The sequence below is a fragment of the Amblyomma mixtum genome, chromosome 9 (genome assembly GCF_055824585.1).
Source record: "Amblyomma mixtum isolate Tamu chromosome 9, ASM5582458v1, whole genome shotgun sequence".
NCBI lineage: Eukaryota > Metazoa > Arthropoda > Arachnida > Ixodida > Ixodidae > Amblyomma > Amblyomma mixtum.
This window is the reverse complement of record NC_143020.1, coordinates 26,343,637-26,369,723: the sequence shown is the minus strand read 5'-3', so window position 1 is coordinate 26,369,723 and position 26,087 is coordinate 26,343,637. Positions and strand designations below refer to the sequence as shown.

At 47.8% G+C, this 26,087-nt stretch overlaps 2 protein-coding genes across 2 annotated transcripts in view; both read left to right on the top strand.

Annotated features, from left to right (window-relative positions):
• Positions 1-1,543: 1,543 nt before the first annotated feature.
• Positions 1,544-20,299, top strand: LOC149328562 (acetylcholinesterase-like). The gene is made up of 6 exons (XM_089562254.1): positions 1,544-2,211; positions 4,799-5,145; positions 8,686-8,976; positions 14,970-15,237; positions 16,734-17,092; positions 19,008-20,299. Exons 1-6 carry the CDS (start codon positions 2,011-2,013, stop codon positions 19,147-19,149), a joined length of 1,608 nt encoding a protein of 535 aa, XP_089418380.1. The 5' UTR covers positions 1,544-2,010; the 3' UTR covers positions 19,150-20,299.
• The window catches only part of LOC149328561 (acetylcholinesterase-like), a 44,697-nt gene continuing 35,569 nt past the window's right edge, over positions 16,960-26,087 (top strand). The window contains exon 1 of the mRNA XM_089562255.1: positions 16,960-17,092. The gene's annotated coding sequence lies outside the window, so the exon portion shown is untranslated. The remainder of the gene's footprint in view (positions 17,093-26,087) is intronic.

Genomic DNA, 26,087 nt, shown 5'->3' with positions numbered 1-26,087 from the left:
GGTGGTCGAAATTTGCAGAGCCCTCAACTACGGCGTCTCTAATAGCCTTAGTAGCTTTGGGACGTTAAACCCCATAAACCGAACCAAACCAAACATAACTAATATGCCAGGATGTGCCTGGCGCGGCCATGAATACCAAAAGAACTTCCGTGAGAGGTCATAAAAAATGTAAATATCTTCACAAACAGGTTTTAAAAATCAGGCATACTAAAACGAGGACAAGAAATGGAAGCGCGAATTGCAAGTTGAAGACATGCTATTTTTACTGTTATTTATTTACATACGTAATTGGTTATTATGCCTAAGGCGTTTTGCAGTTGAGCTGAGATAAACTGCTCTATAAGAAAATTGTAACAGCGTAAACCATCACCAGACCAGCTCATCAAGCTAAGAAATATAATTCAATAACAATAGGTATCAGTTCGCGTAAGACTTAATTCCCGCTGTGCAACTCGTCACCAAGTGGCGCTCTTTACGCATTGTTAGTACCGTAGCGATAATTTCCGCGAGAATATTTCCTATGAAACTTCGCAGTTAACGAAAACTTTGTCCTGGTCAGGGGTTCGAACCCGGGACCACCGCTTCACCGCAGCAGTCGCTCTACCAACTGAGCTAACCGGGACGGTAAGCTTATGGTAGGGCGAGAGCCATTTGATCAATAACTGGAAGTGGGAGCAGTGTTGGTCAAATTTTGGGGGGATCCCCCAAGGTGGAGTAGATTCGTAATAATGGAGTAATTACTCGTTGACAACCACACAAGAGCAGCCATACGGCTACAGAGGGAAGCTGTCTAGCTTTCCCCGAAACTTCGCGCAGTTAAAAAAAATTGTCCTGGTCCGGAGTTCGAACTCGGGACCACCGCTTCAACGGAGCAGTCGCTCTACCAAATCAGCTAATTACACCCTTAGTAGAAATCTACTACACCTTGGGGGTGTTCTCCTAAACATTTGACCAACACTGTTCCCTTTTCGAGTTATTGATCAATTCTCTCTCGCCCTGCCATAAGCTTGCCGTCATGGTTAGCTCAGTTGGTGGAGCGACTGCTCCGGTGAAGCCGTGGTCTCGAGTTCGCACCCACAACCAAGACGAATTTTTTTTGAACAGCAAAGTTTCTGAGAATCCTTTGTAGCCGTATGGCTGTGTTTGGGTGCATGTAATAGCTCTCTTATTAGTTAACTCCTGAGAGAGAGGCATGGATTCGTTCGAAGAATAAATTCATATCGGGATCAGAATTCCAAGAGCAGTCAAGTGTTGGGCGGTTCTCTTCGTCTACAAGCCTATTTGGAACGCCACAGCCTTAAAGGCCCAGCTATCCAAAAATCGTTGTGAGCGGAAAATCTTGAGCATGACCTTAGCAGGTGGTCCCCAGAGAGCAACCTAGGATGCAGGTAGGCCACCTAGGTCACGTGACCTTGGGGCATCATCACAACCTGCCCACCGGATTGTGAGTATACTGTCCACCGTGGAAGCTGGAAGTAAATTAATGATTGGCCTTGCTCGGGAAGAGCAACCTGGGTCGCACAATGCCTACCGCTTGGAGTACCTGCCATGGCAGTGCAGTGACGCATCGTATAAATGCTGCACCACTGCACTAGGAGGAGCATAAGAACTCCCATGCATCTATGGATATAAAGTAGAGAATGACCTCCTGCATACATGTGAATTAACTCATTACGCTATTGCGTCGTACCGTTAAGACGGAGCTTCAGTGTCGCCACAGTTTGTTTTTTATTTTATCGTGCACTTTCGCTCGCACCTCGAAGACATGGTCAAGCTATTCGGTGATTTCTTCTCGACTACATTTGACCTCTAGTAGCACTCAGGAGACCCCATTTTCTGTGACCAGATGCACCACTAAGTTTATTTTTCGAGAAGATGTGAAACGTCAGAAGCAGAGGAAAGGGCACTGACTGACTCATTGATACAAGCTTGACATCTTACAAGCAGCACTGCGTTGTTCTTGTAGCTATTATTACCATTGCTTTTTAGGAAGCTCGAAAGGCTACCAACATGAAGACAGCGGTGGTGGCCGGCATTCTCTTAAAAGCGCTGCTTTGCGCCGCTTACGACGTCCAACGCACCACAGACCTTGGACCCGTGGGCGGGCGGAAAATTGACATCTTGGGTGCCACCATCGAGGAGTACCGTGGAATTCCTTTCGCGGAGCCTCCTATCGGAGAACTTCGCTTTAAGCCCCCAGTGCCTGCCAAGGTAAGGACCGCCTTGTGTATTGCGGTTAAATACTGCCGGCAACTCTTTAAAGTCGGGCTATTTGTTTTATGTAATACTTTGTACGGAGGGAGATCTTCAGAGAGCACACCGTGTATTTGCTCTCTAACATAGGTTTTGGTCATTTAACATGTGGTGATTTATCAGCGTCAGCTGCGCTTTTCTGCTATCCCTACTGTTCTGAGCAGGTTTTCAAACAAAACGTTAATTGAGGAACAAATTTACTGAACCAAAAAAAGGCCAATATTGCTCTTACGCTTAAGATCTCACTGTGAGACCGATCAAAGAAAAAATTGTCAACCAGACAGTGCACAACGGCAGAGAATCGAAACGTAGACTAGCCATGGTAAGCTATTTACTTTTACGAGTTAAATGAAAGTAACAGTGTGCTGATATTTCTCAAGCACAAAGTTTACATAGGAGAAGCCCGGAAAGCCCCTCTTGTTTGTTTAGAAGCTTGTATATGCCACAGGCTGAAATGTATGACCTGGATAACATGCGTTTATTTTTACCCAAGCAATTGGATAATCTACCGACGTTTTGAAGGGAAGTGGCATGATGCACGATATGTTAAACTTATATGCCTTCTCGATATCGTCCATGATGCACAGAAAAAAAACACGAATGTTCTGCTCGTGCTTAACAAAGTGTTGTCTTTCCAGACCGTGGTGATCATGCTCCCCTAAAGCTCCGTGGAAGATTCAGCGTCGTTCACGCGCTTAAGGGGCCCTATCGATGTGGTATATTCAATAGTGCATTTAAAAAAATTGACCGATAATGAGCTGACGTTCCTGTTTGAATCTATTTGTTCACTGCATTGGAAATTATTAAGGCCGTGTTGATGAACCTTAGTGTGATGTAAATCATGATTTTTGCCTCAAAACAACGCCTTTAATAGCCTAGAAACTACGGATGACGCTGTCGAAAAATCGCGTCGTCAAAAGTATGTTGACTGTCGGAAATGTCACGTTAGTCCTCCACTCTCTGGACCTGGTTTCCTGAGGTGTTACTTTATTGGTGCTATCAATGACGACGAGATCTTACAGCCATTCGTCGATGAAACCATTGTTCACGAAGTACGAATGCGCTCCGGCTGTCACGAACCTGACGAAGGCTATGACGGGGAGTCGGACCTAGCACTAAATGCCTGGAACGAGTATTCACATATTACTTATGTCACGCCGGCAATGCAGCTTGTTGGCAGCAAGGGTCCGTTCTAGGAGCGCATTACCGCGCTAGCTCTCAAAGTGCCGGGATAAGATCTGCTTTGAAGATGCGGACTGCTCTAAGCACCATTTAATAAATGTACTGCACCTTCATGCGAATGTACTTTGGCTGTAACATGGGTGTCCACTTAATACAAAGTTTGGATAGAACGAAAGCAACCCAAGCAATCATCAGGTTCATTATAGGTGAACTGGACTTGTGCTTAAAGGCTGCTACTTTGATATGCGTAAGCACAAAGAGCACATTTTGAATGAATCTTTTCAGATATCGACGAGAAAGCTGCCGGAGATTCGCACACGCGTTGTACACTAATATGCATGGGCGCGAAATGAATCTAAACGATAAAAAGCATAGCGAAAAATGTGCAATTCATAGTAATAAAACGCCAAGATCATGCTTACAAGGAACATATACTTCCACTAATATATGTTCCCGCTCCATGGGCTCCTTCTTTTCCTAAGATTACTCACCAAGCTTCACCTGCAAGAATTGCTCTTTATTTTCTGTGCGACTACACCGTGTTAGCATGCTCGAATATTAAAAAGTGCCGAGGATTATCATTCTTATTTAGACTCTACATGTTCTATTTACTTTAAATCTCTCCACATTTCTTCTCATTCACTTAAAGTAAGAACGGACACATATGCGCTGTTTTCTTGGGCTTCACGGCATACATCAAACCCCTTTATGCCAAAAGATGCAAAACTCGAAAGGAAATAGAGGACATGCTGCGGGGCGATAGCTACCCTCAACCTTCCCTCATGAAACTAAATGCCTGCCTTCAAGGGGATGCATAAGGTAAAAACTTTGTACATCCCCACTCAACACTTTAATGTATAACCCATTTTTGGCCAAATTACCAGCTGTTGCACGCGGAATATTTCGTTACGACTTAATAGGAGACCAACGCCATTCGTGTTACTATGCTTGCTTATTATGACGTCTTTTGAAGACATGTTGGGGGCATGCAGGAACAGTTCTCAGGGCGCTGTGAATGTACAGCGTACGACAAGAAAGGGCCACAAAAAACTCCACCTCATATTAGAAATTATACCTGTTTATTAATAGCACACCATCATTTTCTTTACGCTTAGGGATCGCAAGGTTACTGAGTCAGTTTCTGCAACGTTGCTCTGAACAGAGAAATGGTCGGCGTATAGCTGCTGTTTGATTAGGCACCAAACAGCCAAGAAGGAAAAGCTACAGTTTAACCCTCTGAAGCAAATGGCCGCAAACAGGATGTTGCAATGACGTGATATAAGGGACAACCTCAAAACACTTGAAATTATTTTTTTTTAATGAAATCTACAAAGACGCCTTTTTTTTCTCTCTATCGTGAAAGCCATGGGAGGGAACGCTCAATGCTACGAGCCTCAGAAGCGGCTGTCCGCAGCCTATGATCGACACATCTCTTACTGGCGACATCGTGTACGGCGAGGACTGCCTCCACCTCAACGTGTGGGCGCGAGAGGGCAGCAGTAACGCTCCCGTGCTGGTCTGGATCTACGGAGGCGGCTTCACCTACGGCTCTGCATCACATGACAACTATACGGGCGCCGTGATCGCCGCCAAGACGGGCATCGTAGTTGCGTCCATGAACTACCGTCTTGGAGTCCTTGGCTTCCTCAACACGGAGAGCCCGGAGTCTCCTGGGAACATGGGGTTTCTGGACCAGAATTTAGCGTTAAGGTAAGGACTCTCTATATTTTGTTTTAGGGCACTGAGTGTAGTTTTTTCTTGGCGAAATAGCGCTGTGTCCAAGTAAAAGCCTCAGCCCTCGTCCAGCAGCGCCCCAAGAGAATCAGAGCACAAAACTGCTATATTGATTAGAAACCTTCCCCACCATTCACCCACCCAGTTACACTTGCGCCCTAGAGATTACCGTATTCCCCTTTCACTCGACTCCCTAAAACCTCTATCCTCCACGGTGCTACCCACATACCACTGCGCCACCTCTTCCCTCCTGAAGCCCTCTAAGCTTCTTCTTCCACTAAAAGCCCCTACCCACCACACAGTACACCACCTCATTAATAAAAAACCCTGTAATCTCCAAAATACCACCAGCATGTTGAATTCAAAGACCCATTGGGAAGGCAATTACATCAAAGTGAAATAATTAACATTGTTAACCCACATATTGAGGCACCATATGAATACCGGCGTAATTTTTTCAATCATTACACGTGTACCAATAGCCTGGTGTAAGTTTGTGGACAGGAATTTGCCAAATATTACCAAGTGTTGAACGTTAATAAAAAAACACACAGCGTGATAATAGCCCATGGGCTGATAACACATGCAAGCCGAGTGAAGGAACAGAAATAAATACAAATTTGGTGGTATCAATATCTATAGGTGAAAAGAACTGGGTAATCCAATACATAATAGCTACAAAAAAAAAACAGAATGAATCAACCTTGTAGTCTGAGCAAGGAAAGCGGGGCAATAATTACCAAAACAGCGCAAAATCAATGACAGCACTGTGAAATTTGTGCAAAGAACAGCTTTAAAGAACCCATTGTTGAGGACGGAGGGGCCCTGGAGTTGTGAGGGTAGTTCAGGCACGCAGGTCGCGGCTCCAAAAGACGATGGCGAACTCCTTTGAGGAGGAAACTGTAGAGAAGGTTTATTCACATATTTACAAGCGTAAGAGATCCGAAGTGAGAGACTGAAGTGAGAGACTGAACCGAGAGACTGAAGTGAGAGACCGGAGGTGAGAGATCATTCTGCCGCATTCGTTGTCGACTTTTATACACTTGTTCCCCAAATTCCCTAGGTTGAGGACGCCCACGACGGAGTGGGAGGGGCCTAGAGCTTTCACTTGTGCGCACAAACACAACACCGCACTTAGGGGCACGCCCCTGTCACGTGTTGAGTCCGAAGGAAAGAAGGTTGCCGTCGAGGCGTCGACTGCGGTAGGTGGTGGTGGTTTCAGGCCAGCCAAAGGTTCCCGCGGGTCACCGACATCTGTTGTTCATCAAATGACACCCGCCGCTCATGGCCGGAACGCGAGATCACGAGAAAGGCCGGAAAGTGGTCTTTTGTCCTTGGAGATGTTCGAACGATGCCCGCCAGCTCGTCGCGGTGCTTGGCACGCCATAGAGCCACAGGTAACGAAGCCCTTTGTTCCCCCGGCACGCTCACAGCAATTGGGGAAGATAACGTCCGTCTCCCTGCGGCGGCGGCGGTGGTGTTCGACACGTGCAGGCACTTCAGAAAGCGGGTCTTGTTTTGCTTAAACTTCAGCCCTTTCGTTTTGGCCTTGCACTCCGACCGGACAAAGTACATAATTGGAATCAGCTGTCACTGGGTCCCCTGTGTGGTCCATGACGGCAGGCTTGGGGCAACGGTCGCCGAGTAGAAAGCAGGTACTCTCAGCCACCCAGGAGACATATGTGTGCTGGCTGCTTCCGCCGCTGCTTAGCCTTCGCCTTACCTTGCTTAACGACGACCCACGTTTGGCAGCAATTTCTCCCAGACCCGCGTTCTTCGACCCTGACACCGCATCTTGCTTCCCGATGACACACGTCGGAAGTAGTCTTTGCAGGCCCGTGTACTAGGACCTTAACACCATACTAGTACGGATCCAGATTACATATCATTTCAGAATAGATTTACAAGTTCTTGCGTGAAGTTTTACAGAACCATGAAGTCTGGCCGCTGGAGGGAATGCATTGGAGATGCGTATTGTTCGAGGGAAAGAGGAGGTATTAAAAGATTTTGTCTGCCAGGAAAAAAATCTGTAAACTTCTTGCTGTGGTGTTGTCGGTGTGTGCAGGATAGGTTTGTGCGCAAGGTGTTTGCAGCGAACGCGAAAACATTTTAGTCAAGATGGCAGAAATCGCAAAGGCATATCACGGCGCTGAAGAAAGAAAATGCTGGCGACAAACAATAAATTTCTCATCGGAAAGATAAATGCTGGCTCCAGGCGTATTCGCGACCAAAAAAAAATTTTGTTTTATGCGGTAAGCACTTGCATTGCTCCGCAGACGCTCACGCGGCTCCAAATGAAAACAGACTGATTATAAGTCGCTTCGTTGTGGGCTCTGAGATTCTGCATTATTTTTTTATGTACGCTTGCACCAAAAAGATGCCATTTGCATATGAAAACGCAGCGTTGGTCTTAGCCGATATGGTGCTCGGCTACTGACTCCAAAGACACGGGTGGTCGCACTACGAGGGATGCGAAAGGCTGGAGGTCCATCTGATACGTGATGCCAGTGCGACTGACATAAATTGTTCTAATCTGTAATAGTACCTACGTGGAAAAAAAAAAACCTTTGAAGACGTTAGTTCTCGCACGGTAGGGAGTTAGAGAGTCAGCTGACGATGTCCTCTTCAAAAATCAAAGGTGGTGAAAATGTACTCGTAGCATTTGGCCTGTAACATTTCGCCTTCACCGAAACGTGACCTCCGTGGAGAGGATCGAAGCCATGTTTTTCAGGCCGGTAGCTGAGCACCAAACGACTGAGCCACAGCGGCGGCCATTATATCTTGGATATCCCACACAAAAGGTCGGCTTTATTAACGTATTAGCAATGATGATACTTGTATTGTGATATTTTGCATGGTTTTGTTCGGTTAACGTTTTATTTTGTTGCTTTTGTGTTCATATCTGCATTACGCAACGTATTTATTCAATAATTCTTTACTTCAGCGTCTTTTCTGCAGCTATATAGCTTCCTTGGATAACATATGCCGGTTATTATACCTAGTTGACTTCATTGTCCTTCGTTGCATTCATTTCTGACCTTATTTATTTTTTTCCCCTTTCTATAATCATCATTGTTTTTGTTCTCCTCACTCAGTGCCTCTTCGGGCGCTGTAAGGTGCGCTAAATATCGTAAATTCCGGTACACAGTCGGCGCCTATTGTTTAGTTCATACCAAGGATGTATGCCCGATAAGGTTTTTTTTTTCTATATTTTGCGCCTCGAGTAAAAAGGCCGTATTCTGTGCACAGTAAGCACGTGGCACACCGGATGAGTTTGGGTATTCCTGATATTTTTTGCCATAGTGGGAACAAAATCCTGTGGCGCTACACCTAAATATAGTGTTAAAAATTGCAAAGCCAAATGCTTTGGCTTTTTCGGTCGACTGTATGCCGGAATTTGGAGTGAAGAAATTCATTAGATTGATGTCAATCTATTAGGGTGCAACATTTAAGCTATGACCTAAACACTTGTTGGAATGGAAAGCGAAACTGCGTTCCTGGCGCCCGTTTGCGCAGGTGGATCAAGAACAACATTGGACATTTCGGCGGTGACCCTTCAAGCATCACATTGTTCGGCCAGAGCGCTGGCGCTATGAGTGTGCACGCGCACGTACTTTCACCCATGAGCCGGGGACTGTTCCGGCGTGCCATCGCCATGAGTGGCGTCATCAACGCACCTGACTTTACGGAGTCCGCCCACGAGAGTGCGGCCAAGGGTGACTCCCTGGCCGCCATTGTCGGCTGCCACCTGGACAACAAGACGCTCGCATCCCACCCTGACGAGGTCATTGGTTGCCTACGAACGCGGTTAGTATTGCTGTGTTTTGGCTGACTAACATTATTTTGTTGTATTCATATGAGTGGGTCAAAATCTGATTTTTGCTGTGGCTTGGTAGTCGATTTCCACCCTTCCTAACTTGACGCAACACTGTCTATGTGATAGATACCATTGGTTCTAAAACGTTTTTCAGGGTTGTCTTGAAGGATCAATAAACTTGATTACGGGCTTAGAACGGTAAGCGTGCGGGCCAGTTGGTGCTTATGTCTTCTTGAAACCACGCTAAACACGGACGCAAAGACAAGGGAAATGCACAGCGTTGGCTTTAAAATATTTTATTCTTAAAATTTACATGTATATGAACACATGGCTTGATGCGCGAGAGGTGGTGGGAGGTGGTGACGAAGCGCGGCTAAGGCCGCTTATCTGTTTTTTCAGCTAGCGTGCGCTTCGGCGGACGCGGTTGTTGCTGCGACGCGCGTCTTTTCTTTTTTTTTTTCTCTTTCCTCTGATCTTTTAACTCCCCTCTATCTGCACGTGGCAGCGCTGGTGTCTCGGCTGGAGCCAGTTGGCAGGCCCGTGCAATTTTCTTTTCATCCTTTTCTCAGCCGCAGGAGGGCGAGAGGTGGCACGCAGATACAATGCACAAAAGAAAATGCTAATCGCGTTTTATGCGTAGCATATTGCAATCACTCAGTTCAGCCCTTGGGCGCGGCCGGGCAGCCACCAAACCACGTGACATGACGTCACGTGGTTTGGTGACAGCACGTCACGTGTTGACGTGACGTTAAGTGGTTTGGTGACGTCACGACACGTGGTAACGTGACGTCACCAAACCATTAAAAAGAAAAAAAGAACAAAAAAGAAAGAAAGAAAAGAAGACGGCTGAGCATGGTGGCGGTTGCCACCGCGCCGTTTCAAAGGGGGCGCTCCTATCCATCCATCCATACGTCACGGAGGAAAAGCTGCTGAGAAAGTCGAGTGCCGCCAAGCAATACCTCGCGCAAAAAGACCGCGCAATATGCAACGCATTCTTGGCTTAACCAAGCTAAGCCTGGGCATCTTTTTTAGCCCGTTCCCAAGTATGCCCTTCATTCTCCTTACGAAGCCAAAGTTTGCAGTAAGATAAAACTTCAAAGCAGGTTTGTATACTGTTTGTAGAGCTAGTTTGCGAATCTCCACTGTCTTGCGGCAAATTGTCTGTGGGACACAAAGGATGTTGACTGAATGACAGATTAAGGAAACACAAAAAGCATTTGACTAACTCCAAAGACCGCAACCTCCCGCTTCATTTCTCTGAATGCACAAAGGAATGTAAGAAAGTGTGCAGAATCATGTTGGAGAAGTGCCGCACCTTCAAAAGAATCAAGGACCGGATCACTAGGGAAATAATTGAAAGATATCGCACCATAGCTCTGAGTAACATTTGCGTCAGCAACCCTTCTCTTGCGTTATCAAGAAAAGAACGTGTACAATATGCAAAGCGCGCATAAGACGATTAGCATTTCTTTTTGGGCGCAATATATACGTTAGCCCCCCCCCCCCCCCCCCCCCCGCGCATCAAGCCATGTATATATTGCATATAAATTTCAAGAATAACCGTAGTTGAAAGCCAGCACTATGTGCCTCCATTCTGTCTGCGTTCGTGTCTTTCGCTCTGTTTTAAAAAGCAGTTACGAGTGCAATGGATACCGATAGACGCAGAAAAAACAGCCAATGAGGATCCTCAGGCATTGCTCTTGGCATCTTTCGCTGTACATGGGTAAGCATAAAAAAAAATTACGAGGAACTTTAGCGGCTAAGTTGGTGAAAGGCGAAAGCCTGAGTGCTGCATTCTGCTACGCGATTGTTCACATTCTGTTCGTGCATTAATTAACTGGCAATTAATGACGCTTAATCTTTGCCGTTAGGAGTGGAACGCGACAGCGTGTTGTAGCGCTGCCCGGGAGCCCACACAACGCCACCACCCGTTCGGCGCGATGCGTTGCCCTTTGAACGCAATGCTTTTTGAGGAAAGGAAATGGCGCTGTAATTCTCTGTCATCTCGGTGGACACCCGAACCGCACTGTACAGGAAGGGATGAAGTGGAGTGAAAGAAGAAAGAGGAAGAGGGGCCACAATGAAGAAAATGAAAATTGCATTTGAGGAGAGGAAATTACGCAGTAACTGCCTCACATATCTCGGTGGTGAGCAGTCGAAAATTGCATTTGAGAAAAGGAAAGTGCGCAGTAACTGTCTCGCATACTTCGGTGGACAACCGTCAACATTACGGCGCAGTGACATCACGACCATTTCAACCAATCAGAACCGCGGACAGATTTGCTAACACGTCTTGGTTGAGTTCAGTTTAGTTTATTTACCTTAAAGGCCCCCTTGTATCGGGGGTATTACATAAGGGGTGGGATTTTAATGAAATGAGCAAACAAAACAGCGAATATTATTTAGCACTGAAGGTGATCGGTTACATGTTCTTGAAAAGTAGACAGTATGAGCCGTTAAAGCCTTTCGCCTTAAAAGGAATTACAGTGATGAGACCGAGAACAGGGAGACTCGGGCGGACATTTCGTCCGTCGTTTCTACGAGGCATAATAACCGACAATCGTCTGTTGTGGTAAATATAAATAGCGGAGAACAAACTAGACTAAAAGCTGATATGGAAGCGGTACGACACAAATTTTTTACTTAAAAGTGGCTGTAAATTTCTAACATTATATAGAAAGAATATACCTGCCCAAGAGCAGAGATTCACGTAATGCGTAGAATTACTGAACAGACATCATTTTGAAAAGCCTAACATTCGCCAATAAATTGAAGAACAACAGGGTAAAAAACAAATGACGTTTCGGGACTCCTAAAGATCCCTTGCTCACATATGAAAACGAAAAACGTATCGGCCGTGTTTATACGAGTGAAGGTCGCTGTAATGAGCATGCGTATGCGGCAGGCATGGGCCCACGTGTCCGATTAAGTCTGTGCGGAGTTGATTCGATATGGAATGACTCTAGGAGTAGGCGGGATGACAATGATTTCTCGGTGGATATGATACTGTCTGCGTCCCAGGTGATAATGTGACCCATGCTTTTATGGTTATCTGCCAAGGCGTTTTCTTCGGGGCACCCCTTGGCAACGTCATTTTTATGCTCCCAGAGCCGTCTCCTGTCATCTCCAGTTTCGCCGATGTAGGCTGAGTCGCAATCTTTGGCAGAGAATCTTGTATACAACCCCGGGTATCTAGTGCTTTCTAACTTGTGTTCCACTCGCACAAGTTGCTGTCTGAGCTTGTTTGTAGGCACGTGACAGATTTGAATATCGTATTCACTTAAGATTGTTGTCAGTGTTTCGCTCACATCAACCGCGAAGGGAATAAAGGCTCGCTTCCGCTCTCTCTTCGGTGCCGTTGGTGGATTTGAACATCGGCTTTGCTGCGAGTTAGAATTTGCCTTGGGTTGCCATTTCTAGAGAGTTCTTCTTTTATCCTTTTTCTTCTTTCCTTCGGCCTTGTGGGGATGAGCACAGGCGTTGCGGGTGTGTGAAGAGCGCTGATGCCACGGAGCGCTTGTGTCCAACCGGATGTGCAGAGGCAAAGTTCAGGTATTGGCCTGTATGTGTGGGTTTCCGGCAGACCGACGTCCCGAGACCGTTCGATGTGAGCTGTACTAAAACATCGAGAAAGGCAATGCGACCGGAACTCTCTTCTTCCATAGTAAACTGGATGGATGGCTGGATAGAGTTCAGATGATGTAGTAGTGCAGGCGCGTCTTCCCGGTTCAACACGCAAAAACAGTCGTCTACATAGCGCAAAAATATTTTTTCGCTACGAGGGAAAGGGGCAAGGGCGAGTGCCTCGATGGTTTCCAAGGCAAGGTTGGCGCAAGTAACCGAAATTGAAGCGCCCATGGCGGTTCCAAACAACTGCCTGTAGAACTCCTCGTTAAAAACGAAGTGCTCTCCAGGCAAAATTTCAAAAGGCGGCATAGGTCCACAGCTTCAAGCGGAGTGCGGTTGGGAAGGGTCTCTTCGTATTCAAGGACGCCTTTACAGCACTGGAAAGCGAAGACTATTGGCACACAGGTGAACATAGATTGGACGTCAAAAGACACCATGATGTCGTCTTCTTGGATGTCGACGTCCTGTAACATCCTGACGAAATCACAAAAGTCCTTTACATACGTCTGTGTTGTTCCAACGAGTGGGCTCAGGATGCTGTGCAGGTACCGAGAAAGCTTATGCAGGGGGGACCAGGTGAAGTAAACTACTGGCCGTAGAGGCACGTCGGGCTTGTGTATCTTGGGAACACCGTAGATGGCTGGAGCTGAGTCATTATGACATAAGAGTCGGTAATATAAATTCTTGCTCTGCGGTGGAACAAATTTGAAGACGTCCGTCAGCAGATTTGCAGTTCGCTCTCAATCTTCTTTGTTGGGTCTCGTTTGACTTTAGCATATGTGGTCTCGTCTTTCAGTAGTTCAGATCAGAAAGATACGTCCCTGGCTGTAGCCGCCGAAAGAGCGGACGTCTCGGCATAGCGCGTAAGATGGTCGACAGCGACAACCTAACGGTGGGCAGAAGTAGAAGGCGGCATAGGCCCATAAACATCGATGCCCACATGGTCAAAACGGACGGGCAGGGCAAGGTAAAGGCGGCAGTGGTCCGGAAAGGCGCTGCGGTGGTGACTTGCTGCGTTGGCAGTCAAGGCATGAGTGAATGTACTTGTAGAAAGGTTTACATGCCACGTCAGTAGTACCGGCGCCGAAGTCGCGTGAATGTTTTTAAGAGACCAGCACGAGAGTTCTGGGGTTCGGCATGAAAAGATGCGCAGACGTCAGTGCGTAAGTGACAAGGTATGACAAGTAGCCATCTTCGGCCATCTGGCATGTAAATTTATTACTGGCATCCATTCGACTTTTCCAGAACCTCAGCAGTCATGCACTCATTACAGGATAAGGGTGTAGAAGTGCCTTATGTAAAAATACTAGAAGAAATCCACAATGGCTGCACAGCTATTACAGCGCTTCATAAAATAAGCATAAAATTCCAAATCAGGGAGGGTCTCCAATGCTGTTCACCGCCTGGTCACAGGAGGTATTCAGAGGTCTGGATTGGCAGCAGGTGGAAAGAGGAGTTATTGGAGAATACCTTAGTTATCTGCGACTGGCTCATGCCATCGACTTTTGAAATGCCTCTGGGAGTAAACTGCGAACGATTACCACAAGATTCGACAGGCAAAGGAGAACGGTGGGTCTAAAAATTAATATGCTGAAAACTAATGGTCCGCGGTATCGGTAGGAAATAGCAGTTTACGATTGGTGGCGAGGCGCCGGTCGGTACAGAGCGCAGATCCCGATAATGAGAATGAAACAATTATAAGACCAACGACTGGGCTAAGCGCATTACGCATGTCTTAGGCATTAAGCATGGTTAGGCACGGCATTAGGCATTGGTTGAGTGCATTAGGCATTAGGCGTCAAGTTACACACACGACCCCTGTGTAACTTGACGTTCAGCGACAATTACCTAGCGGTTTTCAATCAATATGTCTATCCATTCATCTGTACCCTTTTTTTCTATATTCTGTATGTAAAACCCATAAAGAAACTTTATGCTATTTGTTATGCTATGAATTGATTTTCTGCGGTATTCAATGTCAGCGGTACAGCTTTCTGGTTGGTTTTGTGGCAGTTAGTAAAAGTGTTTGGTGTGACTCGCCGCTTCGCGCGAACGGTATACATGCTAGAATCCGCCCCTCCACACAGAGGGCGCCACGTATCCGCGTATGTTGCTGTGTGGGTGCTGAACCATTCAAACTTTCTACTTATCATCCTCACACTTCTCCTGCGTTGCACGTTACCAACGCTAACTACGATGCCGCAGACCCGCGAAATGCGCCATGAGCTATTGTCATAGCAATTACATAATATAAACAAAGTTCTTGTAGCTCCTTCATTGTTGTAGCCACTTCTATTCCATCGAACAACAGCATACATAAGAAAAGTGATTGCTCTCAATCCGGTCTCCGTGCCAGGCCAGCTGAGGACCTTGTGATGGCGGCATTCCAAGCGGTGCCCGGGAAGCACTTGCCCTTCCTGCCTACGTACCAAAACGCCTTCCTGCCCGAAGAACCTTCCTTGGCCATTCGGTCGGGTTCCTTCGACAACAGCGTGGAGCTGCTCACTGGCGTGACATCAGACGAGGGTTCTACCATGTTCTTCTGGTTGCCACCTAAGCCCGAGATTCTTGCTGAGCATCTTGACAACGTCGACAGAGAGACACTCATAAACGCCCTTCACAAGGTCAGTGACACTTGTAAATTGTATATTTATAAAGAGAGAGCTGCCACTCGAACGTGCGCTGCTACAGCCTAAATTCGTCTCATCACTCATCACGTGACAGCCTTTTGCACGGAGTCCTTCCATCCCGCTTAAGAGGGATAGGTGCGTACAGGCGGAACATACGTCATCGAAAAGCACAGGCAAAACTACGCGGCCTATGGCATACGTGATCATGCACACATGATGATGATGATTATGATGATGATGATGTCCTCAGGCTTAATGGCACATACCCACGGCGGGAAATTGGCCAGGGTGGATGCACACATCTCTCGCGCTATATTCGCCGTCTTCAGGTAATGTAAACACGTCGCACCCGCAGTCCATTACTTGTGCCACATTCGTTTTTATTGGACGAAGCTTGAAGCTGCGTAAAATCGCTAAAGGCTCGTAAACGCGTCTGTGACCGGGCGTAAGTTTGAGGAAAGTTTGACAAGGTTCCCGCTAGAAGTCGCAAAATTTCACGATTTACGCTAGAGTTGTGATTTTTTTATTTGTTTAATCCATGCAACAGACCAACACAGATATGTGACGTAAGGAAGAAGTGTTGGCAGTGCTATCCCTGATCGATTCGACGCGCGAAGCGATAGCGCCGTACGAGTTGCTAGCGTGACGCAATGCGTGCGCCGGTGAGCGCAGCTCTCGTAGTACCATCAGGCATTATGGCAAGTAACCAACTATAAATTGAGTGCCCAGCAGTGACGCTGCTCTCCAGCTGTGTGCATTGACGGAGCGGGTTCATTCAAAAGGGGTTCAGCACAGATCCAAGCCTGTGTCGGGTCGCGCTTCTGCGTCGTACTGCATTCAAAATGTGGTCGCCTTCAGTGTAGCTTAAGGCGAGCAATGGAGCGTGTTGACAGAAAAGTTGGAAGCATCACTGGAAGCATAGCGAGAGCAGAAAGCCGATCCGTTCTGTCGACGACAGCAGGATTATGAGGCCGCTGACAACGGTCACAATGGTTTGGATTCGGCAGTGCCTTGCCGAAACCAAAGAAAAGCAGGTGTTGTGTTCCTGCTACTAATAATAAAACCCATGTCGTGTCTGCTCCCAATTAGGGGTCTCCTGGCCCTTTTTCTGGTCGTGATGAAAGGAATTAGAGCTGGTAAAACAGGTCATCCCAAATCAAAAATATGTTGCCTGCCATTGCATATGTGACAACGAGACCAAATTTATGATATTATCTCTGCATGAACAAGGCAATAAATTAGGTGACACTAATATTCTTTACTATATCAAAATGACGACATTTTGGTAGAGAGGCAAATAAAAGTTGAGATCTTTGCGCCGCTAATCAAAGGAGGAGCAGCGGATTAAACTCAGATTTCTCGGTTAGCGATGTTGACGGAACTACGGTGGTTTGTTGAGCTCTTAACATATGTGAAACATTGCGCAGATTGTTAAAAAGGTTGCCAGCAGTAAAAACATTAGGTTAATCCATGTTCATTCCGTTCTCCAGACAGTTTCTTCGTGGACGAAAAGTGAGCCTCCCTCGCTGCTGAAGGACGATGAGGTCGAGACCACAAGCAAGGCTACGATCAGGCGCAAATACGTGGATTACTTGGGCGACCGGCTGTTCGTGTGCCCCATGCATTCTGCGGCCGCTGCCCATGCGTCACGCGATGCCACGGTGTACACGTACGTGTTCGATCACTATCCAACCAAGAGGGAACCAGTGACCTGGGCTGGAGTTGGTCATGGCCTGGACCTCTATTTCTTCTTCGGGTTGCCCCTACTGGACCGAGACCGGGTGCATTTTAGCGACGAGGACGTCGTGGCATCCGAGAAACACCTCACAATGACGGGCACGTTTGCAGGGTGAGACACATTCATCTTTTTCAGAAGGGAGCTGCTTTCCTTTGTTCAAGTTTGCTCTTCTACGGCAACCTCTTTGGAGAAAATAATTTATCAGAGACAACCAGAAGTTACTGGAAGGGATGGTTATGTATGTATGTTCAAGTTAAATGCAGAATTGTTTTCAGTGATATGCAGTTTCTTCACTGTTCCCTAGTTGCGTGTGTCGCGAAACTATATATATTTTTAAACTTTCCCCATCTTCTTCCTCCTGACAAAGCAGGCATCATAATTGAAATTCTGTTTCGTTTCTCGACATCATAGGCACTGAATGTCAAAAGGATGGAAATTTGGGCTGGTTGGTGCGTTATCTGAGGCTTTAAAAACAGCGCTAACGGGTACGAAGCAAGGAGAGGGACAATACGCTGAACTCAGCGTCGTGTCCCTCTTTCTGCTTCGTCCCCGTTAACGCTTTTTTTAGCCTCAGAGCACTAAATGTGCCTAGCTGTTCTTATTTTGGCACTCCCCATCGCTTCTAATCTTAATGGCCTATGTTCCGATGCTGAACTCTGTTTTAAAAGTAAACCTGTCAACATAAGGAACGTGTGTATGTCACGTTTGTTTTAGAAATAAATTACTCGGGATTACAAACCTCCGAATACGACAGAAGCCAACAGCAACAGAAACCAAGGGGCACAGGGGATTTTTTTTTAATTTATTTATTTAATTTGTGGTGTTGATCAATTTAGAATATTACTGAACATGTTGTCGCTTAATGCTAATTGATTAGAAAAGCAGAAGAAAAAACAACCACATGCCGCCGGTGGGATACGAACCCACGACCTCCGAATTACGCGTCCGGTGCTCTACCTCTGAGCTACGGCGACGGCTGTCAAAGCTTCTGCTTTCTGGGGTATTTATGTTTACAAGTAATCTAACCTTGAGAGTGTTCATCAGCGCCACCCACATTCATAGGCGGCGGACGTGGAACGTCCTGAGTTACCGCTAGTGTGACGTAGAGCGCCATCGAACGGCGAGGGCGGAAGCTGTGTGAGAACCCTCTTATGCTTCCTATGGCGTCAAGGCTGCCAGAACCGAGACCCTCGCTAAGCAATTAAGCAAACAAGGGAAGGGGAATGAGGGGCTCGTTATAAATACGAATAGTAGTGCTCGTTCTATACAAAAGAACTGATAAATGAAGAACTGTTTCTTTTATGTGGTATCACATGAGTCCTTAGCTTTATGAAGGCACTGCAGAAATTATTGATTAGAAAATCTGCTGAAAATCAACACCCTGTAGATAAAATTTGTTATGGCGAAGAGAAGCTCAGAGAGCGCGAATTTTGCAATGGCGTCTTGACTTTAGGGAAATATTAAATGCTTTAAAGGTCTTAAAATCTTCACTGGTTCTGAATACATTTCCCTGAGTACAGCTGCAATGAACAGAACGCCATCAGGGATAGCTTTTAAGGCTTGATGAAAGGAAGCATTAAACTACAATGGCAGTACTAGACAAAGGTTATGTGGAAGTCTCGCTCACCTAAGCAACCTTCTGAAACGCGGTCCCACTTAACAAGCTTACGAATGTATCGGAAACGGTGTTTCATACGCGGATACTTGCTATACTGTTGCATATAATCATTCCACGTTATGGTGTTCTTCATATTTCATTTACTTTTTTATTTGGAGCGCGAATACGGTTATTTAGGTGCATATTTTTAATTTTTTCACTAATAACTGCTCCCTGTAACAAACTTTGAAACAGATTACGAGTGTACATGTGCGCTTCCTTCCTATTGACGCTCCTTAGGGTGCTGTGTTCTGTCCAGATGAACGCATGTGTGTTGATGACCTCGGATGATACGACAAATGGCAGATAATAGCAGGCTGAGTGACTGTGGCCGTTACAGCAGCGCGTTTGCTTAATCACAATTTGCAGCCTTCCTGTCCATCCGGGGGTGTCTTCCTGGCCAAAGTACACCAGCAGTTCACCCATTTCCATGCTCCTGAAGATCGACAACTCCACCAATATTATTGGCTTCCACTCCGACCACTGCACCATCTCAAGCGGGCATCTTTAAATATGCATCGACTGTAGTGCAAAATTCGAAAGGAGGCTGGAAATTGACCTTAACCAGTTCTCGCGGGCATACTCATGCTGACAAAATATACAAGTAATTTTTATTTCAGGCTACAAAGAAGGAAGTTCACGTCGCCATTGATTCCCTCAGGTCAAATGATGGCATTTATTTAGACTGTAAACGATATTTTTTTTAGAGTGCCAATAGTGTGTTTAATATACGCGACATTTACATCTTCCTTTTCCATAGTTTGGACCTAATAAAGTTTCTGCTTTACATTCCCGGTTCTATTGAATAGTGTATTTATCGAAGCGTTGTTTTTTATCGAAAACTGAGTCATTGTCTATTGTAATGTAAATTAAAGCTGCTGATTTACGCGCCAGCTATTAACGTCACATTAGAATTTTTCGATGTTTATTCTATAGGGAAATCTGCATCAGTAAACTCGCCATATTGCCAAGCATGACTCTGCTGGTTGTGCTTAAGTGTAACCTCTACGCACGAAGAGATTGTAGAGGTCAATGTGGAAGTCGCCCAGGAGGCGACCGCGGCCACGTTTATTTGAAGGCTGCCAAAGAGATGATAACGACAGAGCGGCGGTGGCAGCGTCTGACCGAGACCCAGGACTCCAGCGTTCTCTATAGCGCGTGCTCAGCTCTTCGTCTTCATTGCGCGTGCCGAAACGGTGACGCTAAATAGGCCCCCACCCAGCGCGAACGACGAGTTTGTGCGAAAACAACAGAAAACACGAAAGGAGAGGGTTCACCGAAAGAAAAATAGAAACTGGATGCAAACGCTGGTCAGTTCAGGTCGGTAGTCCGGCAAAGCAGTCAGGCGGGAGAACAAAGCTCAGGCGGTCGAGTCGAGCCTGGCTGCTCCGCAACGGACGAGGGATGCAGAAAGTATACGGCGATGACAGGGGTAGGGGAGATGAAACGTCAGCCTGGAAACGTTGACAGGTTGTTCGGGAAGAAGTGTTGAGGCCCACTTGTAGGGCTGACAGTAGGGTCGAGGTTGGCCTGAAGATGGACCAGCGTCCAGATTAGCGAGCATGTGAAGTGTGTCTCCCCAGCGAATGCGGTTGAAGGTGCGCCTGTGGCAGCAGCAGCGGTAGAAGTGGAGGGGATGGCGCAAGCGCTCGACGCGGCGAAACAACGGCAAGGCAGACGAAGGGGGAGCGAGCAAAAGGCGGCTTCGATCTGACGGGCAAGCCGTGACCCCTTTGGTACTGGAAGCGGTGGTTGGGGGAGTAGGGCACAAGTCCGGCACGTGAGCGTCGGAAGAAACAGGATGCGCAGGTGCTGCGACCACAGGCGGGGGTAGCTGGGGCCCGCTGAAACGCGTCCAGACCGCAAGCATGCCATGTCCCGTCTGTCGTGGAGGCACATTCACTTGCGAAGCCGACAGATGCCCAGGGAGCCATGGTAAGCGGTGCGCGTTGAGCAGTTTGAGCGACAGGGCTCTGATGGGGCGTAGATGCACGCATCGCTACAGGAAGGACAGATGGGCTCACCGGCAATGGGCATAAGGCGGCGGCCAAGCCAGTGTCGCCTCCTTTTCAGGAAAAGTAGGGCTGTTGGTAACCGCCATGCTTGTTACCGCTGTCACCGGGTACGCCTTCGCATGCTGCTCCTCATCACGATTAGGGCTGTGGGTACTTTTTAGAGGGTGTGGGTGTGACGAGCAGGCTAGGTCGTTGCCGAGGGCTCGTCAGTGTCAGCGGGTCGTGGCTTCAACGTCACAGCAGAGGCCCGGAGAGCGGGTGTATTGTCGGGAGGGATGGCCGGGCTGGAGAAGCAGGGCAAGAGTTGCGGCGAAGCGGCCAGGGGCTGCGGAGGCGGGCCGGGTTCTGAGAAAAGCTGCGTGGGCGCGAGCGAGGCCGGTGCAGGGCCAGAGGCTGGCGGCGGCGAAAGCGGGTCCGCTGCGTCGTAGAACGGCAGCGGAACACAGCAGACGGCGAAGTTCGCCATGAGAGCCGCACGCATCTCCTCGTATGGCCGGCAGCACAAAGCAGAGCAGGCGAGTCGGCGCACAAGGGCGGGCGGGAGGATATTGCAGAGGACTGCGTGTTTGAACGGCTGGATAGTGATGCCGTTCATGTACAGCGCAGCCTCTAACTGAGCGAACCACGAGCGAACGCCATGAGGCCGGAACGCTGGAAGCGGCGCGCCGAACCCTGGGTCCTGTCATTACGCCATCTTGGAACGCCACCGGTGAAGAACGGGCGGTTCGCAGGGTCACCACCTTGTAGAGGTTCATGTGGAGGCCGTCCAGGAGGCGACTGCGGCCACGTTTATTTGAAGGCTGCCGAAGAGGTGATAGCGGCAGAGCGGCGGCGGGAGGGTCCGACCGAGGCCCAGGACTCCAGCGTTTTCCCTAGCGCGTGCTCACCGCTTGGTCTTCACTGCGTGCGCCGAAACGGTGGCGCTACAAGATCAGTGCGCAGAAGCCATGGCATATTTTTGCAACGACTTAAGATTAACTCCATTAAACGCGGCACATTAACAAAACAAAACACAGAGAAAGAAAGATAGTTACGTTTTCTGTTTGTCCTCTTGTCATGGAATGTTTTTTTCATGTGCGACCAAAAGGGTCAGTATTTGTGCCACTGAACCGAATAAGAGGGGGAAAAAAGCACAGCTGATTATTTTACTGATTTACGTGTTATTTTTTCTCAGATTGCCTGTTATTCAGCCAAGATTCCGTGGTCTCACTGTCCTGAAAGACATGCATGAAAAGTCTGAGAAATTAAAACATGGCTAATTCTGTGTTCGGGCGTGAAACCAGTAACCCTTTCTAAATAAGCCTAAATAGGCCGCCAGAATCTAAATAGACCGCCAGATACGCGACCGCCACTCTTGGCCTGGTACGAAAAATGAACGCCTGTCTTATTTTATCTTTTAAAGTAAGCTGGTTAAGTCACTAAATAAAGCATTTATATTCCATTTCTCCTTATTGAAGCACTATTGAATGCTGTCCGTTTGCTCTGTATATAGGTTGTGCTTTTTGTGGTGTTCTATTTCTGTATTTGATTTCAAAGGTGAAGCAGCTCATTGATGCTAGCAAAAACAGTGTTGCGCGGTAGGCAATCACCGTCACTGTGTTTTCAGAGGAAGGGGGGCATTTAAAATTAACGGGATGTGGGAACTGAGCTTCAGGAGCGATCCGAGTGTTCGCCGGCTGCTGCCGTTTCGTTCGTTAAAAAGAACCCCTGTGGGGAGTCCGCGAGCGGAATGCATGCAGATCGTGGCCACGCTGTTTGTCCTTCCTGGCAAGGAAACCTAGCCTAGGAACCTCTGTAGGTCACCCTAGTGGCCACGCTGTTTGTCTTTCCTGGCAAGGAAACCTCTCCTAGGAATCTCTGTGGGTCACCCTCCCTTCCGTTCTTCCCGCGAACTCGCGTCTGCATTGGGTCACTCCGAGCGGCAGTTGCCGGGCTTTGTTTAGCCGAGAGGCCCCGAGCGGCAAATGAATGGGGAGATCGCCCACCGACTCGGGCAGAAGAAAGGTGCGTAGAATTTGGCTCCCGGATGCCCCGGCATTTCCCGAAAGACCAAGAGCGCGTGTGCTTTAACTTGCGAACCTAGTATGTATGCTTGAGCCCAAGCCTGAATCTCCGGAGTCGGGTCGCCCACCTGTGCGGCGCCGACGCGCTCCCTGATTCGGGACGGCCTAATCTGGTCGGTTCCCTGCCATCGCCGGCCATTGCCGAGTGAAGACGCGCGATGAGCCGACGACGCGCGAACTCCGTCGTGATGCTGTGCTCCGCGTATTCCCCTTCTTCCCTCCTGTTGTAATGCAGGCGATTTAATCCTTTGGTTCGCTGTGCGGTATGTGACCGCCCTTATCTGTGCCGTCACTCGCGTATGTAGTATTTGCGCGCCCGACTCTGCGGGCTCGCTTTCGGTTGCTGGGACTTAGCTATGGACTGCACTAAAGTCTGAGGATTAGTGTAGTGTTACGTAATGCAGCTTACTTTGTAATAAACACTTGTGTTCTCAAATAACAGCGGCTTCCTTCCTTCGGAGCGAGAGCCCAGCCGCGCAGAAAGCAATGGCTATGCCTCCAGTTTGCTCTGGCTCTCACCCGGCTTATGTGCGTGAACTGCCACCTACTTAACAGATCGTCAATGGGTGCTGGAAATCCCACAGGGTCTTATAAAACCAACGTACTCCCTTGCCCATGGGAGGCCATTCCTTCTGCAACAATTATGGGCTTCTTAATTGTAGCGCAGGTGCGTGGCTGATTATGCTGTAAGAAGCCTAACTTCAGCTGTGCAGCTGCTAGTAGCAACTTGAGTCAGGCATGAGTAGGCAGTCGATTCCTGAACCAGCACTTACATTTGCGTCTACTCTGCGAGGGCTGCGAGGGCACTGGCAGCTCTGATTGTGCGGGGTTCGCGTCTCGCGGCTCGGTCGAAACGAAGACGCTTCCTTTGTGCCTTCAGCTTTCTTCTTTGAAGCAATGAGACACGCATGTTATAATGCGTTACAGCAGGGAGCAGCGAATCGGGAGAGGACGCCACAGCCGGGCAAGGTTTGCACCGTGCTTGTCGATACCACGGAGAAGCATTCCCAGTTTTCTTCCTCCATATATTGCAAAGGGAAGCTGCGCTCAAGTTTCGTATTAGGGAGCACTGTGTCGGCCAAGTTTTAGGACTAAAGGGACATTTCCTCTCTTTCCTACAAATTTTCTGCCGCCGCTATAATGCTGCATCAACTGCACACATGAACATTTTTTGACGTCATTAAAATTTTCGAGTAATCGCTTTGCTCATGGAAAACCTCGAATCATGCTTCTTTGCTTAGTGTACAAATCTTGCTGTCTCCAGTATGATGGTGACTTCGTATCTAGCTATACTCTCGACCTACCGACTCGAGTGCAAACGACATGGGGCCTTCTATTTTTGCCATTTTCGATTTGTTCCAGATCGGTAAAGAAAGGCGGCGGGATCTTTTGTTGCGCCCGCTCACGGATGGTCTTTCTTCTGCTAAGCCCGGAGCCACCTGTTTATCGTTCAAGACTGAACTTTGTGCTGACGAAATCTCTAACCTTAAGTGCCTCACCTCCTGGCTGGGTGCCCCAGAGGCTCCATTCGGCTGCCTAGCCACAACTGCAAGATCGGCATATTGCTGGACGTATCGGCTCATTACGCACGTACATGCGGGCATCACGCTGTTTCTTACGTACAGGACGATACCATATCATCCGCCACATATCACCGTCTATCATTTCTGTGAACGCAAAAGAAGCAATCGTCGCTGCCTCCTGATCATCTTCAACCAACTGACATTCCTTGAAACCATTTCTATCGTTTTGTGCTCGATCTTTTTGGCTCTTATCCAGCATCCAACTCCGATAATAAATGGACTGCCGCCGCCACTCGCTACGCGGTCAGGCATGCAGGCAGGCGTCCATTGCCAGCGAGTTGTGCCAGAAACGTTGCGTACTTCATTCCGAAAGACATTATTATTCCCTGTGGCTCTCCAGAACAACTTCCCACCGACCGAGGCCGCTAAATCTTATCACGTGTCGTCGATGACATCATTCGCTCCTGGTCTACCCAGCGATAAGTCTCTACCGCCTGCCTTGCCGAGAATAATAACCTTTCCAACGCTTCCACCGGATATTGGAAGGTATGCTCTTATTGTGTGTGCCAGGCGACTGTCGCCGTCGGGACAATACACTGCGTTACTACCAATTCGCCTACAACTCCCCCCCCCCCCCCCCCCCCCAGCTCCACTGCTTTTCCCGCCTTTTTATCTCTTGTGCAGCCGGCGCCACCACATGCCTTTGGATATGGTTTTCCTGTGCGCTGACACCTCGACGACGAAGTATGCAGAGGACGCCAAAGCTCAATCTGACATTGCGTGCTAAGTCGACCGATCACATCTTTATGCGTCCGAAATCCAGCAGAAGACCGATTACGACATCCGACATCGGAACGCCCAATTGTCTCCAGGATTCCTCATCCTCCTGTAAATGTGCTTTTCGAAGCTTCGTACACGCCTAAAAGCGTCTGTCTCCGTGCGCTAGCCCTTAGAACGTGACAAGTCAAGTCATCGACAAAGGTCTCTGCAACAGAAACCATTCTAGTAAAAAAATTTTACGAAACATTTTTGAATACACCGCCCCAAACGCTTTCTTCAAATCAACAAGCACAACCGCCAACGGCTCATGATTATTCACCACCGTGTGAACATTTGTCTCAACGTAACGACAGCAGAAGTGGTCAACTGTGCCGGAACCCGTTCTCTTGCGGGCACAGGGTAAGGTATTGCAAGAAACTTTGAACCATTCACGCAATTTCTTCGTTTAAAAGTCATATCGACCGCACTCGTAACAGGTAATTATCCGCACCTAGACGGAATTGAAATGTCACCATCTTTAAAATTAGAAAAGACATTATCAAGATTTAGTGATTAAGGATGCATTGAAGTGTGTAAGGAATGATTATATTAATTACAGAGGGCAGGACTGAGAATGTTAGTCTTATCCCTACTCAGGTGTTCTAGACTGCCACTAGTTTAAGAAAGACGCTTTGCTTAGACGTGTTTAAAAATACTGATAAAATTTTGTGTGGCTCAGCTTCGTATATATTGAGCGTGTCGACGCGTTCCTATCAGAGTTCACAGCTGCTCTTTCACGCAAGGGGTTTTCGCTCTGGGGGCCCACAATACACTCAGAGTGATAGGCGACGCGGCCTATATGACGCTGCAACGACTCTCTTCGTCAAACGGGAGTCATATCTTTCTGTACGCACCCGAAAGGAATTCTCCTATGGCGAGAAACCGAAATAAGAAACGACGGCTGCACAACTAACAATAATTCTTGACTGCACTTCAGTATAGCGTAATATGGCACTCCGTGGTCCACGGATCCCAAATTCGAGAGTGAAATGACTGGAAGACATAAAATGGTGTGGGCCGCGTATGGCA

Excerpts from the sequence above, each read along its gene's own strand:
- LOC149328562 (XM_089562254.1), top strand. The coding sequence starts at position 2,011 with ATGAAGACAGCGGTGGTGGCCGGCATTCTCTTAAAAGCGCTGCTTTGC. Across the intron at positions 5,146-8,685 it reads GACCAGAATTTAGCGTTAAG|GTGGATCAAGAACAACATTG; the intron begins GTAAGGACTCTC and ends CCGTTTGCGCAG. Across the intron at positions 17,093-19,007 it reads ATGACGGGCACGTTTGCAGG|CCTTCCTGTCCATCCGGGGG; the intron begins GTGAGACACATT and ends CACAATTTGCAG.